The 14003-nt window shown below is 40.3% G+C and overlaps 1 protein-coding gene across 1 annotated transcript in view; it reads left to right on the top strand.

Annotated features, from left to right (window-relative positions):
- The first annotated feature begins 13055 nt into the window (after positions 1–13055).
- The window catches only part of OPRM1 (opioid receptor mu 1), a 158405-nt gene continuing 157457 nt past the window's right edge, over positions 13056–14003 (top strand). Inside the window, exon 1 of the mRNA XM_075596494.1 lies at positions 13056–13422. Coding sequence (XP_075452609.1) covers positions 13136–13422 — 287 coding nt within the window. The 5' untranslated portion in view covers positions 13056–13135. The remainder of the gene's footprint in view (positions 13423–14003) is intronic.

The following is a 14003-nucleotide window of genomic DNA, read 5'->3' as shown; positions in this document are numbered from 1 at the left end:
CTGCTGCGGCCAGCTTTATTCTTACATTTACCCGTCGTTACCTGTGGCTTTTTTCAGCTGGCGCCGAACTTGGCCGCGCGCCAGCCGCATCTTCCCTGCATCTTCCCCTCCCCCTTCCCCTCCCCCGCAACTCTCTGGCTGCTCCGCCTCTGCACAACGCTGATTCTCCTGATGCACAATGCATCCCCCCCTTACCCCGCCTACCCCTTCAGCCTCCATCCATCTTCGGGGATGCCGGCGGAACCCTGGCATGCACCCTGGCATGCGTGACCGGCGCACCAGTGACGCGCGGCACACATCAGAAAAAAAAAAAAAACAGCTGCGTCTGCCCGCACATTGCGGTTGCGGCCACAGGAGAATAAAGGCGGCCGTCACTGTATATGTAAAGTTAATTACAAAATGTCCTTATTTGCAGACAATGTGTTCTTGACCCTCACACACCCTTAACATCCCTCCCAAACCTCTACCAATCTCTTGACGACATTGGAAGTTCAGGCTTTAAAATCAATCACACCAAATCCCTGGCATTGACATTGAACGTGCCAAGCGCCACCGTCAAGCTTCTCAAGCTTAACTTCGATTTTTCATGGCAAACTCATTACATTTCCAATCTCGGAATCAATGTTACAAAATCATATGATATCGTATACAAAAATTGAATTACCCAAAATTAATAAATAAAAATGTATCTAAGCTGGAGAACTCAAAACTACGTGAATAAGTGTGTTAAATAATCATAATACATACAGTTCAGCTACAGGCGCTTAACAACAAGCAAATATGAATGTATAAATGTCCTTGAGTTGGCCCCTAAGGGGTTAAATACAACCTTAGAGTCCAATTTGTTGCCAGAAACAGTCCAAAAAACAAAGTTCCAGGAAGGTGCCGCTCCCTCAGTTGGAAGTGCTAACCCAGCACTTCAATGATAACTAAATAGGATGAGAAGAACAGAAAGAGCACACTTCTTGGTGCAATAACATTTTTACTAGATTAATTAGACAAACAAACAAATAGTGGTAATACACTCACAAACATTCGATTAAAATAAGCAATTAGCCGTAGTTCACAGATCCGCGCTGGAGATATGCAGAGTTGTCCTCACGGGGGGATACTCCGCCTGTTGCTGCAGCGCGTCCGCTGCTTGCTTCCGCCTTTCCGGTCATGGGAGGCTCCTGCTGTCTCTCATGACGCCTCCCTAGTGTCTCACCATGTAACCTCCTCCGTACGGCGTCGCAGCAACCCTGGCGGTTGCAGGGATGATCTCACTCCAGCCCGGGCCAACCACGTTAACCCGTTCCCTGCCTTCTCCCTCACATTCTTCAGCTCTGCAGAAACTCAACAGCTACGGTCGTAGTATCACCATGCAAACCACCCTACATGTTTCGAGGCGTGGCCTCTTCGTCAGGGGTGTGGTTTGCTCTGGTGACAGGTTGCCTTATATACTCATTAAGTTTAAGGGCTTAATCAAAGGTTTACTGCCTCCCCCTACTGGTTGGTATATATAAACACTGCTAAACAATCCTCCAAGTAACATATACATGGCATGCAGATAAGAGCATTAGAGAGTGCCCTATATCATTACTCTACATAATAAAATAATCAATTAATAACAGAAAGCTTAAATACTTTAAAATACACATTATTAAAATATATAAATTGGGATGATAACTAAATAATCTATCATTCCTAACATATAAACATTATCCGTATAGAACGTTAATAGACATACCAAAAAAAAATCTAAAAATTCCAACATTATATATAAAACTTCACAATGAACTCAATACATAAAACCAAGTCACTTTGCATAAAAATGAAATCAGGCCTACCTCTTCATTTAACCCTTCCGGTGTGAGTGTACCCAATTCATGGATCCAAAAGGTCTCCCTTTGACGTAACCTGAGGACCTGGTCACCCTCCTTGGAGCCCATCTCAACAATCTCTATCCCTATCACACTCAAGCTACTCGGATCCATATTGTGTTTATATTTGAAGTGCCTAGAGACTCCATGTGTAAGAACCCCTTTTAATATGTTTCCCCTGTGTTCTAAAAAAAACAATCTCCCCATTAAAATACCACTTAAAGATCTAATGGACCTCCATTCCAACATTACCAAGTTTGAATTGAACAAGAAATGCCCAAGAGTCAAGAGAGAGGTACTATATAGGCCCACAGGGCATGAGGGGATAGCCCTCCCCAATCTTCTGAAATATTATCAGGCCTCCCAGTTTGGTCAGCTTCTGCTATGGAACTCGGATCCGCAATTTAGAGGATGGGTAGATATAAAGAATGCTGAGTCTAAACCAGTGGACATCAAAACCCTTTTATCGTTAACCAAATCCAAAAGGCTGCCAAATACCCTATCCCACCCAGTGATTAGACACTTGCTGACACTCTGGGACTGCCTGAAATTTAAATTCAAACTCACAACAGTGTTCTCTTATGATTCTGCTCATCGACAACCCAGACTTTGACCCAGGTAGAGCGACAGGTGCATTCCAAAGTAGGATATCTGTTCTCTTTGTGTAGGTTTATCCCGTTCCCAGAATAATAAAAAAAATAGAAACATACCCCCCTCTGAGATATTTTGCTACCTGCAGGTAAAACATTTTGTCACACAATATTATAGGGTCGGGGTGTCGCCAGCCTCAACCTACTTCGAAACGCTTTATAGAAACTGAGCTCTGAAGAATGGTATGATATCCGCCCTGTACCATATTCTAGTTAGCTCTGATGCAGGTGGCATTATCTCTTTATGCTTAAATCGGAGGAAGAACTGTGGTAAAAGAGAACTCCTACAAATTACTATTTCACTGGTATATGACACCACTTAGGCTCCATACAATATTTAACTCCCATTCACCGTCCTGTTTTAGAGGCTGTGGACAAAATGGTTCAATGTTACATAATTGGTGGAGATGCCCAAAACTGACACCCTTATTGAAGCTCGTCTTCCAACTTATTAATCGGTTAAATGTTCATTTGAGACCTGACCCATGGGTTGCCCTCTTGGGAAGACCAATTCAGGATATACTGTAACGAGAGCCTCAGCCAAGCTGATCGCCCATATCATGTAAGCCACAAGATGCTGTATCACGGCATCCTGAAAAAACAGGAAGCTCCCTCTCTAGCCATGGTTAAACGTAGGATATGAAATATCTCTGTTATGAAGAAACTCACTGCGTTTCTGAGAGAGAACTATCATAAGTTTTCCCAGATCTTGGTCCCCTGGTCTGCTGGAGAAGGGGGACAGAGAGACAACAGAGAACTGGCCTTTATATACAGATGCAGCCACCAAGATTCGACAATTTCTCAGGAAGAAATCCTAGGCTAGCCTAAGCTAGGCATGAGATTTCAGAAAAATACAGCGTTTAGCCGCGAGGTTACTGGTGTTTTGAAAGAGTGCAGAAATTGACATTTAGCGTTGTCTGCAATACGGGGCAGAAAATCAAGTGGGCGATCGCGAGTTATTGTGTCTTAAAAATATAATTGCAATGCAACCTGTCACTTATTCCCGTTCATGTGTGCACAATCCGATATCACACAAATGTTTAGTACTGTTATAGAACTCTTGTCATGGAATATCTGTGCTATTTACTGTACAGTATATTCTGTAGTTTCTTTATTCAAATTTTAAATGTTTATTTTTTGTCGAACTGGCTGGCTCTTGAATGTCTTTGGTTCTAAAGAAAGAGTCAATATTCAATATTAATAATCCAACCTTACATTATGAAATCCTGAGGTCTTTTAGGGTTTGTGGAGCAAAAGCATGACATTAAGTACAGTACTTGACATTTTCATGACTTTCTTTCAGTCCAGTGTGCGTCAGTGTTTCTGCACGTGTGTCACTATGGAACTTGGTTGCAAGGCATATGCGTGTCAGAGTGTTTCTGCGCACGCGTGCCATAATGGAGCCTAGTTGCAACACATATGTGTGACTCAGTGTTTCTGCGCATGCCTGTCACTATGGAACCTGGTTGAAATGCATATGCATGTCATAGCATTTTTGTGCATGCTCACTGTGGCACCTGGTTCAAAATAAAATTACTGTATGATACAGTAGTTGCATGAATTACAATACTACAAAATAAACTGTTATCACAAACCTGTGTTTCATATGCTTGGGTTTGTCTGCACATCAATCATGGATTTATTTCAAATTGTTTCAGGTTCTGTACTTTATTTTATTTACATTACCTCACATGTACATTACCTCACGGTGTTGCTAGATTTCCAACGGGAGGCAAAAAGTAGGTTACCAGAGACTCAATGCCTTTATTGCCTACTGTGTATTGTAATGAACATTTTATTTTAATGCGCATTTAAAGTACAGTGTATTATTTCAACACAAATGGGCAAAAGTGCAATTAGCCTTCATCCTGGCAGTGCTATGTATAACTTTTATTTTCTAGATCTATATATATTTAAATTAGATATTTATACATATAAATGACATTAGTACTTTATAACATGGATTCCTTCATTGCCATAATAATGTTTTGAATTTTACTTTTAAATGGAACACAGTAAAACTGAATACTAAGGGGCCTATGCAGAGAGCAGCGGTAAGGTGAATAGCGGCATTTTTTGGAGAAAAATGCCTGTAGAAAGGCAGGTACTGGCGAGTTTTAAAAAAAGCGCCATTTTTTTATTTTTTTTTGTGAAACTCGCCGCGCGACTGGCGAGAACCTAAATCTCGCCAGTTGTAAAAATGTCCCTATTCAGAAAGGCGCGATCGCCATCTAGTGGCTGTTCGCGCCAATAACATGGAGAGAAATTCTACAATTACCTCCGCCAAAAAAAGTTGGCAGGAAGCTGGAGCGCACCGGCGAGAGGGAAAATACAAAAAAAAAAACGCGCTTTTTTTCAAACATGTTTCACCAGTGCGCATCTCGCCGGTTGCAACTCTCCATAATCAGACATGATTTTAAATGCAGTTTTCGGACCTTTCTGCATATGGAGATAAAATCACACCAATAAAAGTTCAATTTATTAACATCTCCAATTATTTCCAGCGCTGCTCTCTGCATGAGGCCCTAAGGGGCTTATGCAGAGAGGATCGCAAAAGAACGAAAAAATGGCAACAAAATAGCCACAGATTTGCCATAATGTATGGGCGCATGCAGAGAACTGCGTTACCTGTTTTAACAGATTGTCAGAATTTTGGCGAGTTCAGAGGTGCGCGATTCTCGCCATACCACGGCGCTATGTACATACAATGAGGACTGTAGCTTTACACAGTTATAAACACCTTACACAATCGCTGCCAGAATTTTCAGCATTTGTACTTTTGTTAAAAATGTCGTACCTTTTGTTATTTACCTGACAGGCCACATTTAAGACATTCACAGATCTTCCCCCCGCCCCTCCAGCGACGCCACGCATAGGAATTTATAAGTACTTACACAGATCTATTATCACGGCGGCGAACAGCAACAAATTGCCAATTTTTGCTGGCGAGCACGAACTGGCCATATTTCAGGACAGAATGGCGCGCTTCACGGCAACGATGCTACCTGCATCGCACCATATGTCAGCATGGCGAATTTCACGTTCTCGCAACGTGTTTGGCGAATTTTACAGGTCTGAAAAATTTTCTGGCCACTTTTAAAAAACGCGCCATTTTCTCCCGAGTTTCAGGATTTCTGCCTAGTTTTTTCGCCAGAAGATGGCGATATTTCCTTATCTATGCTCTCTGCATGAGCCCCTAAGTATATATTTAGTATCAATGGCCTTGGGTCTCCAATATGTTTGACCTGTTTTGCTTTTTGACGGATTTAACAAAATGAACAGCCTTCCCCAACACATGTCCAATTATGTAATCAATAACATCCAATGCCAACAACCTGGAAAATCAGCCTTATTGTTATAATAAATCTTTTAAACACTAATGGTTTCAAATTAAACATGTAGGCAACTGGCAAGCTTAGATTTGATTAAGCTTATCGCATCTACATCTAAAGGGTGGTGTAGAGTTTATTAATGTCATGCAGCACTTAAATTATTAACTTTTTGTCTGTGCTATAAGAAATAGTATAATAAACTATTTAACTTGCATGGATTTTAAGCACATTTATTTAACAAGCTTAGAGCTAGCAGTTTAATAAAGAAAAGCTGAAAACATAAAAAAAAATTATAACTAGTATTATGATAACTGCTCCAATACACTCTCCCCCAATGCATAGTGCTCCATAGAAATGTCCATATCACACCCGTGTTGTTTACAGATAAATATTGCACCAAAATAGTTATAATAATGTTTGAATACATTCATGTGCAACATCACATATAGAATTACTGTATACAATCTATACCCTAAAATCAGTTTTGAAGAAGTGAAATTATACAGTGTGTAGTAATTACAAATACTGTAGCTATATATAATGTAGTGACAAAAATATCCAGACACCACATATTGAACCATATTTACTAAGCAATGCTATTCCACAAGACACCATTCATGTCATGTGTTACAGTTATACAGTGTCTGCTGGAACCAGATTTTGTATTTGTCAATAGCAGCTAATGCTGGATCTGGAGCGTTCCCCTGCAACGGACCTTAAAAACTTGCACCCTAAAAGGGGATCTAAAGGTCATTTAGGCCCTTTAAATCTCCTGCCATTTTTATACAAACCAGTCAATGTTATATAAATGTATCTTTTTACATCAATATTTATTTCCAATACATTTGTGATGAAGATTTTTTTTTGTTTTGAACACCTACATGTAGCATATGCATAATTATTATTTGTTTTAAAACTAAAAAAACAGTTAATGACACTTTCACCCCTCCTTCGCCAAATGCGACCACTGAAAGCATCAAGATGTTATCAAATATTTTCACATTTTTTGCATTGCTACAGTAAGTAGGCGGTGACTTGTTCTTGGTTCAGACAAGGATTAATAGTTATCACTCCAAAGGTGAAAATATTGTTTTGGCTGTGTCTATATAATCTCATATATTCCCTCTTCCGTGGAAAGAGGAAATACACTCACCTATAAATTTGAATAAGAATTGTGCTGGTTGACTTCCCACAAAGGTAGATTGTTACTGTGTGTGTATGACCCTCTGTATCTACAGTATGTGAATTCTAGTGCTCTGTAAGTGCCCCAGCACAGTGTTTTCATGTCTGCCAGTCCCTTTCTGAGTGAGGATGTGTTTCTAATTGCACTTCTGCTCTCATTGCACTTCTGAGTGTGTACATACATGTATGTATGTGTAGCCCTTGTAGCCCCCACCCTACGTGATTTTGGGATCAGCTGCTTCTCTAGCTACTCCATTTACTGTATGTGTTGTGCTGTACTTGTGTGGCAACAGAAGGGTTGAGTGCTCCGCTGTGTTGTGGGGAGAATAGGACACGTTTACAGGTTAACTTAGTTCTTTGGTGCAGCACCTCCAGTCAGTATGGGTCCTTTGGATGGAAGGAGAATCCATACTGACACCTTGTTCTTGATTCTCATTCACACTGTGATGTACAATTGTGTTTATTGCAGATACATATCTACCAGAATGGCATTGCTTTCTTCTTTGGCCTACTCATATTAATGGTTCCCCTCCTAGGCCTCCTAGTGAGACCCAGGGCAGTTTATCCTCAGTCCACAGGGAGAGAGAGAGAGAGAGAGAGAGAGAGAGAGAGAGAGAGAGAGAGAGAGAGAGAGAGAGAGAGAGAGAGAGAGAGAGAGAGAGAGAGAGAGAGAGAGAGAGAACCCAGAACTTTGGGAGAGTGCCAGTATTTATATCATTTGGGCATGACGTAACTCTGACTCATAACAAGCCAGATCTGGATACTGATAGGCCATCACATTTAGTATGTCGTCCTATGAGTACCCACCCCTCAGGCTGACACTCTCAGCCTGTTGCTAGGCCCACCCTTGGATACATCTAATATATCCAAAGCTGCAAAAGCATACAGGGCCTATTTGAAGGAATTAGCCCATCCACTGCCTGCACCTATCAAGATTTACACTGGTAGGGCCCAGGAAAAGAAGTAGCGGCGGGAGGCTGGGCTACATATGCATATACCTGTATCTACCATGGCCCCACTGTGTGTGTGTCTGCCAGTGCCCTTCTGAGCTTGTGTATTGTTGTCAGACAGAGTTTTTCACCATATCTTAGATTTAAACAAGAAGACGAGGGTGTAATAAATATATGAGCTTGGAGTGTCTCCATGCAAAAAAGAAATAAGAATCACTGCTCTGCAAAAAACCTAGAGGTGCGTTGACCAAATATTCCAGATATGAGTGGGAGTGATATTCTTATTCAAGTGAGACACAGGTGGATTAAGAACTATTATCAAGTTGCTAGTGAACTATCCAGTATAGTGGAGCCCGAGGTGCCTGTTGCCCAGGAGGATGTCCAGCCTGAGGACCGGAGAGACTGGAAAGTTGCACCCCTGAGCATCTCGATTGGCCTTGGAGGGCTAGTATACTTAGGACAGTATAGGATCTTGTTTATCTCACTCTGTGGCTGCAGCTGTACCTGGCTGAGAGGTGGTGGGAAGGGCCTTAAAGCAAGGAAGAGGAAGAATATTAGACCTCTGAGTTTGTAACCCAGTATGTTTACTGTTATTGTGGAAAGTTGGGAATTGTGATCTAGCCTAGTCTTAAAGATAATCATGTTTACTGGGATAATGCCATTATGATTTATATGAAATTGCATATGAAATCCTCACTCAAATTGTACAAACAATCCTCACTGCTTGCATGCACACTCTGTGTATTTTATCTCATTGAGTTCTAGAATATGGGTTGCAGCAATAGATTTTTAAATACGAGGTAGTATTTCCTTGTCTTCATACAGAATGTGTTCTTTTCTCACAGGACTAAGTATTAGTTTACCTTTTACATTTCTACATTTCAAATTCTCTGTAGATCTATTTCCCTTAATGTTACCATCTGGTTACACCAGCCACACTAGAGCTGCATGAACATGTGGTCTTTTGCTTTGAACTGTACTGTAATTGCATAGTGTGAGAGCCAATATGTAAATAATAGACATATCAAGAGTGAAAATTAAAAAAAAATAAGTTATATTTTCATCATGATTAAGACGCTTGAATACCAACATGTACATGTTATATTGTATTCAAATGCTTTATCACCAGCTATCAAATTTTTAAATCACATTTTGGCGCAGTTCAAAGACTTTAGTTCCTTCACTACAACTGCACAATAAACCCACACCTGCTCCCAATATTGTCATGCTTAGACGTTTCTCCATTGATACAATAACACCTTTTACTTGTCCCCTCAAGTGTTCAAATTCCAGTAAAAACCTAGCTTTAAACGGATACGTTGCAATATGTTTATGGTATGTTCCACAATGTAGAACAAGGTAGAACAATACATTCTTATAATACTTACCAGATATTATTCCAGGACAGTCTAGAATGCAAACCACTTGCAGATATACAATTCATGAATCTGAAGATTGTATGAACATACGTACACTGCACAAATCACCTTATTCATTAGGTACTGTATATTTGCTTTAGATTTCACTGAATATTTCCCTTGTTGATATACTTTCTTGCAGTTACATCTTGCAGTACAATTGAAAAATTATAATGTTAAATAAGGATTTAAAGACCATTCCATTTCACAATTGGGAATGATTTGAGGGCTACTGAATAATAAAAACCTGATCCCTGCAAATGTGTTATTGCTGCATCAATCCACCCCCCTGTTAATTTAGGGAGGCCTATCTATTGAGGTTTTCTTTTTTTTCAGTGATGTTTATTGTTATACAGTATAACTAAGAGTCAGAGTGTCCAACCTACATGTAAAAGTGTGCTTGATATATTTTAAAGTAAAGTAAATGTGAAAAGAAGAAAAGGATGTTACATGGATAAGTGCTTTCACTTTATTACCAGTCCAATACATGTTGCTAACCTTTAAACTATAGCTCACTTAAATAAAGATGTTGCTACAGTTTTGAGATGTCAAAATAAAATTGCCTAGTATCAGCAATAAATATAGTACAACTGAGAAGAAAGAAACATGGATACTGACCTTAGCAGGTATCAATTCTCAAAGGAGGATTACTCTTCCAAGCAAACAGAATATCCTATTTATTCACATTATGTTTTGTACACACCTGACGTCTGATAATCGTGTTCACTATGTGCATGGAGTAGCTCAATGGAAACATCTGTGACAACTACTTTAATCTATCTTTTGAGAATTAGCAATGCAACTCTGCCTGGAAAAGCCATTTTAAAAACATATTACATGCTTGGAATACTAAGCATAACTCCCATTGCATAAACACTGATATCATAGACATATTTTTAATTACTTAATACCTTTAAACCCTTAATGCTAAAGGGACCAAAAACAAACCGGAATGGCAGTGCACAGCTGCAAGAATAAGGATGGGCAGAGCAAAAGCAGTCTAGAAAAAATCTTTATTAGCACAACAAGTAAAAAACAGAGGATCATGATGGTCTCAAATGCATTTCGGGCTGGTTAGCACTCTATCAAACTCTTTGATAAAGAGCTACAGTACCTAGTGTGAAACGCGTTAGAGAGATCGTCACGGTCCTCTATGTATTACTTAATTTGCTAATAAAGATGTTTTTCTACATTTCTTTTGCTCTCCATACCATCCTTATTCTTGTAGCTGTGAACCTCCATTCCTGTTCCTTTTTGATTTTCATTTATTTCCACGGCAGGGAGCATGCTTATACCTACACTTAGCGGCTGTATAGTCTGTCAGTACTCTCTTCAATCAATTTACCTGGAATTATTGTCAGGTTGCTCATGTGTGTTGTCAGGGCCGCAGACAGATTTCCCGGGGCTCAGGATTAGAGTTACGTCCGAGCCACCCCCCCTTGGCAGGCTTGCGGTCGTCTCCCCCCCCCCCCATTTCACACTTCACGAGCCCCCATTATTTCCCCCCCTCTTCCCATGCATTTCTCTCCCCTCTGTCTAACTCCCTCTCCCTCTCCATCACTCACCCCCTCTCACTCTACCCTCTCCTGCCTTGCATGTATTTCTCTCCCCTGCATTCACTCTTACTCCCTTTTTTCCTCACTCACTCCACCCCTCTCTCCTCTCACTCACCCCCACCTTCCATCAATTACCCCACTCTCACTCAATCCCCCCATATAATACATACGAAAAAAACACCCCTTAAATACATATAACCCCACACCTCAATACATAATAAAAATACACACCCACCCTCCATTACATATTAAAAATACACCCCCATACATATAAAAAATACACCCACCCCCCAATACATATAAAAATTACACCCACCCACCCAATACATATAAAAAATACACCCCCCCAAATACATATAAAAACACACACCCCCATACATATAAAATACATCCATTCCCCAACACATATAAAAAATACGCCCTCTCCATAATATAAAAAATAACCCCACCCCCACAATATATACAAAACATATGCTGCCCCCTCAATATGTATAAAAAATACACCCACCCCCCATACATACAAAAAGTACACCCGCCTCCCACAATACATATAAAAAATAAACCCACCCCCCAATACATATAGAAAATTCTCACACCCACAATACATATAAAAATACACCCACAATACATATAAAAAATACACACACCCACTACATACATATAAAAAATACACCCCTCCAAATACATATAAAAATACACCCCCCAATACATATAAAAATACACCCCCCAATACATATAAAAATACACCTCCAACTCTCAATACATATAAAAAATACATCCCCGCCCCTAATACATATAAAGAAGTTCAAGTTCTAATGTCATAATTGTTTGCAAGTTGTGCTGATGCATTTTATGTAATAACATGTCTTTTCTAAATAAATGTGTGTGCAAATATTTTTGGTATCTGCAAATAACTGAATATTGTGATATATACTATATTTCAGTGCTACATGTAATATGTGACACATTATACGTTCTACTTAGAATTGTACACTTATTTCGTTTATTCATATATGCTGAATAAGATGAAATAAAACTTGCTTGGTTATACTGAATGAGAGCATTTCTTTTTTTATTCCTACGTTATTATCACAAAGTTTTAAGCCCCATTGTAATTTACAAACGTTTTCATTTTCTCTAACTGAAAAAAAAAATGATTTGTGCTACCAAATTCTGCTACCAATTTCCTTCACTTGTACTGTAGTGTCATCAACACCATGGCCAAAAGGATTACTGTAGAATCAGTGCAAAGCAAAGGTGAAAAAAAAGCAATGCTCTTTTCAATTGAGGACCACTGTGTGTGTTAGAGGGGTGTTAGTTTTCATTTCCTTTTCTTATTATTTACTTCAATCGTGACAGTGGAAAAGAAGATAATGTTTTTATTACTATTGTACATCCAGGCTACCACGTTTTCTCTCCAGTTCATGGGGTACCATAAAAGGTTTAATAATCGGATGCACTATTGGCCGGGAAGAAAAGACTCAGGCACACGAGCACCTACTGTATACGTGTATGACTACAGTATTTAATACCGGTCTGCTTTGAGAATGCATATTTAAAGGAGATTAGGTTGTTCCCCTGAGGATCAGAAGCTGCAGCTCTGTATGCAAGGATGAGGCTGTGGATCAAAAAGCATGGGGTTGGGTCAAGGAGGCTGGGTCATATCCCCCCTGTCTTGGGGTCGTTAACATTTCATCGAACAGGCAAGATGCAAGTTTTCCCCCCAGACATCCCTTAAAAATAAAGCAGCCACACTAAGACTTTTCTGCTTACTTTACTCCGCACATATTATCACCTTCCTACAGTACGCCTGTAAGGATGGGTAATTGTGAGCATGAGAGGCGTGGTGTAGATGGGGATGCAAAAGGATGATGAAGGTACTTTTGGAGATGAAGTAGTGGTCTTCTTCTACATGGAGTCTAAACCGATGCACAAGTGCACGCGGCTGGAAAAACACTGATAGATGCTCAAGAGCTGCAGACCATTGGTTTGTTTTGCCATCTCTCTCATTGCCTAGTTACTTGCAGCTGGCTGAAAGGTTTCTCTCTGTGACTGATAGGTGGAGGGGGAGAGGAGGGAGAAGTAGCAAAAGAGGAGGGGGGAGATGTGAGAGAGGCTGAAGGGGCTCTAGATACAGCAGTCACATCCTACCACGTCTTACCTTTCAAACCTGTCTTTTGCCACCATGGATGAGACGCAGGGCAGCTCGTCGTCTTCTGCAGACACCTTGTTCAACAGCACCCCTGGTGCCGTGGGTTTCGGTGGCTCCCTATCCAACATGCGGTGTCCAGTTAGTACCATGGGAAATTCGACCAGTCCGGAGGGGAACCTGTCCTACCTCTGCAACCAGACAGAGACTTTCACAGGGGACACCAGCTCCATCATCATAGCCATCATTATCACAGCTTTATATTCCATGATCTGCGTGGTAGGACTCTTTGGAAACGTCCTGGTCATGTATGTCATTGTCAGGTAAGATGTCCAATGCTCCCTCCCTTTGGCCGTCAGCTTAATGCCTGCTCATTCTCCTCTGATACATCAGAATAAGGAAGCCGAGGTTCCTCCTTGCAAACTATACTGGGAGATTCGAGCGTCAAAGCCAGAAGGACTTCTCCTCATGCAGTTAATTGGTAGTTATTAGAGATCATAAGGTCTCTTTAGTTGTAAGAGACAGAATACAATGATATAAACAGTGTGCATATTATTCATGCGATTATGTGATGTTCAAAATGATATGCTATAAATCTGACGATTAAAAAATAAACTATTAAGGCATATACAGTACAGGTGCTACAATAAAACAGTATATGACCTGACTGCCTTTACAAGCAATTATCATAGGTTTTCATGGAGCAGCCTCATCAAAATGTCTATGAGACTCATACATCATAATGGGGATCTGGTGTACCTAATGGTGAAAGAGTTTAACCCATTCCAATAAGCGCGCATGCATTGTTCTTCGGGTGTTTGTAAACATATATACAAAGTTTTACAGCATCTTATTTAATTTTGACCGCACATACGGGGGGTATAGAGTACACGGTTTGTTATAC

This window comes from Ascaphus truei, chromosome 4 (assembly GCF_040206685.1).
Source record: "Ascaphus truei isolate aAscTru1 chromosome 4, aAscTru1.hap1, whole genome shotgun sequence".
In the NCBI taxonomy this organism is placed as follows: Eukaryota; Metazoa; Chordata; class Amphibia; order Anura; family Ascaphidae; genus Ascaphus; species Ascaphus truei.
This window is presented reverse-complemented; position numbering and strand designations above follow the sequence as displayed.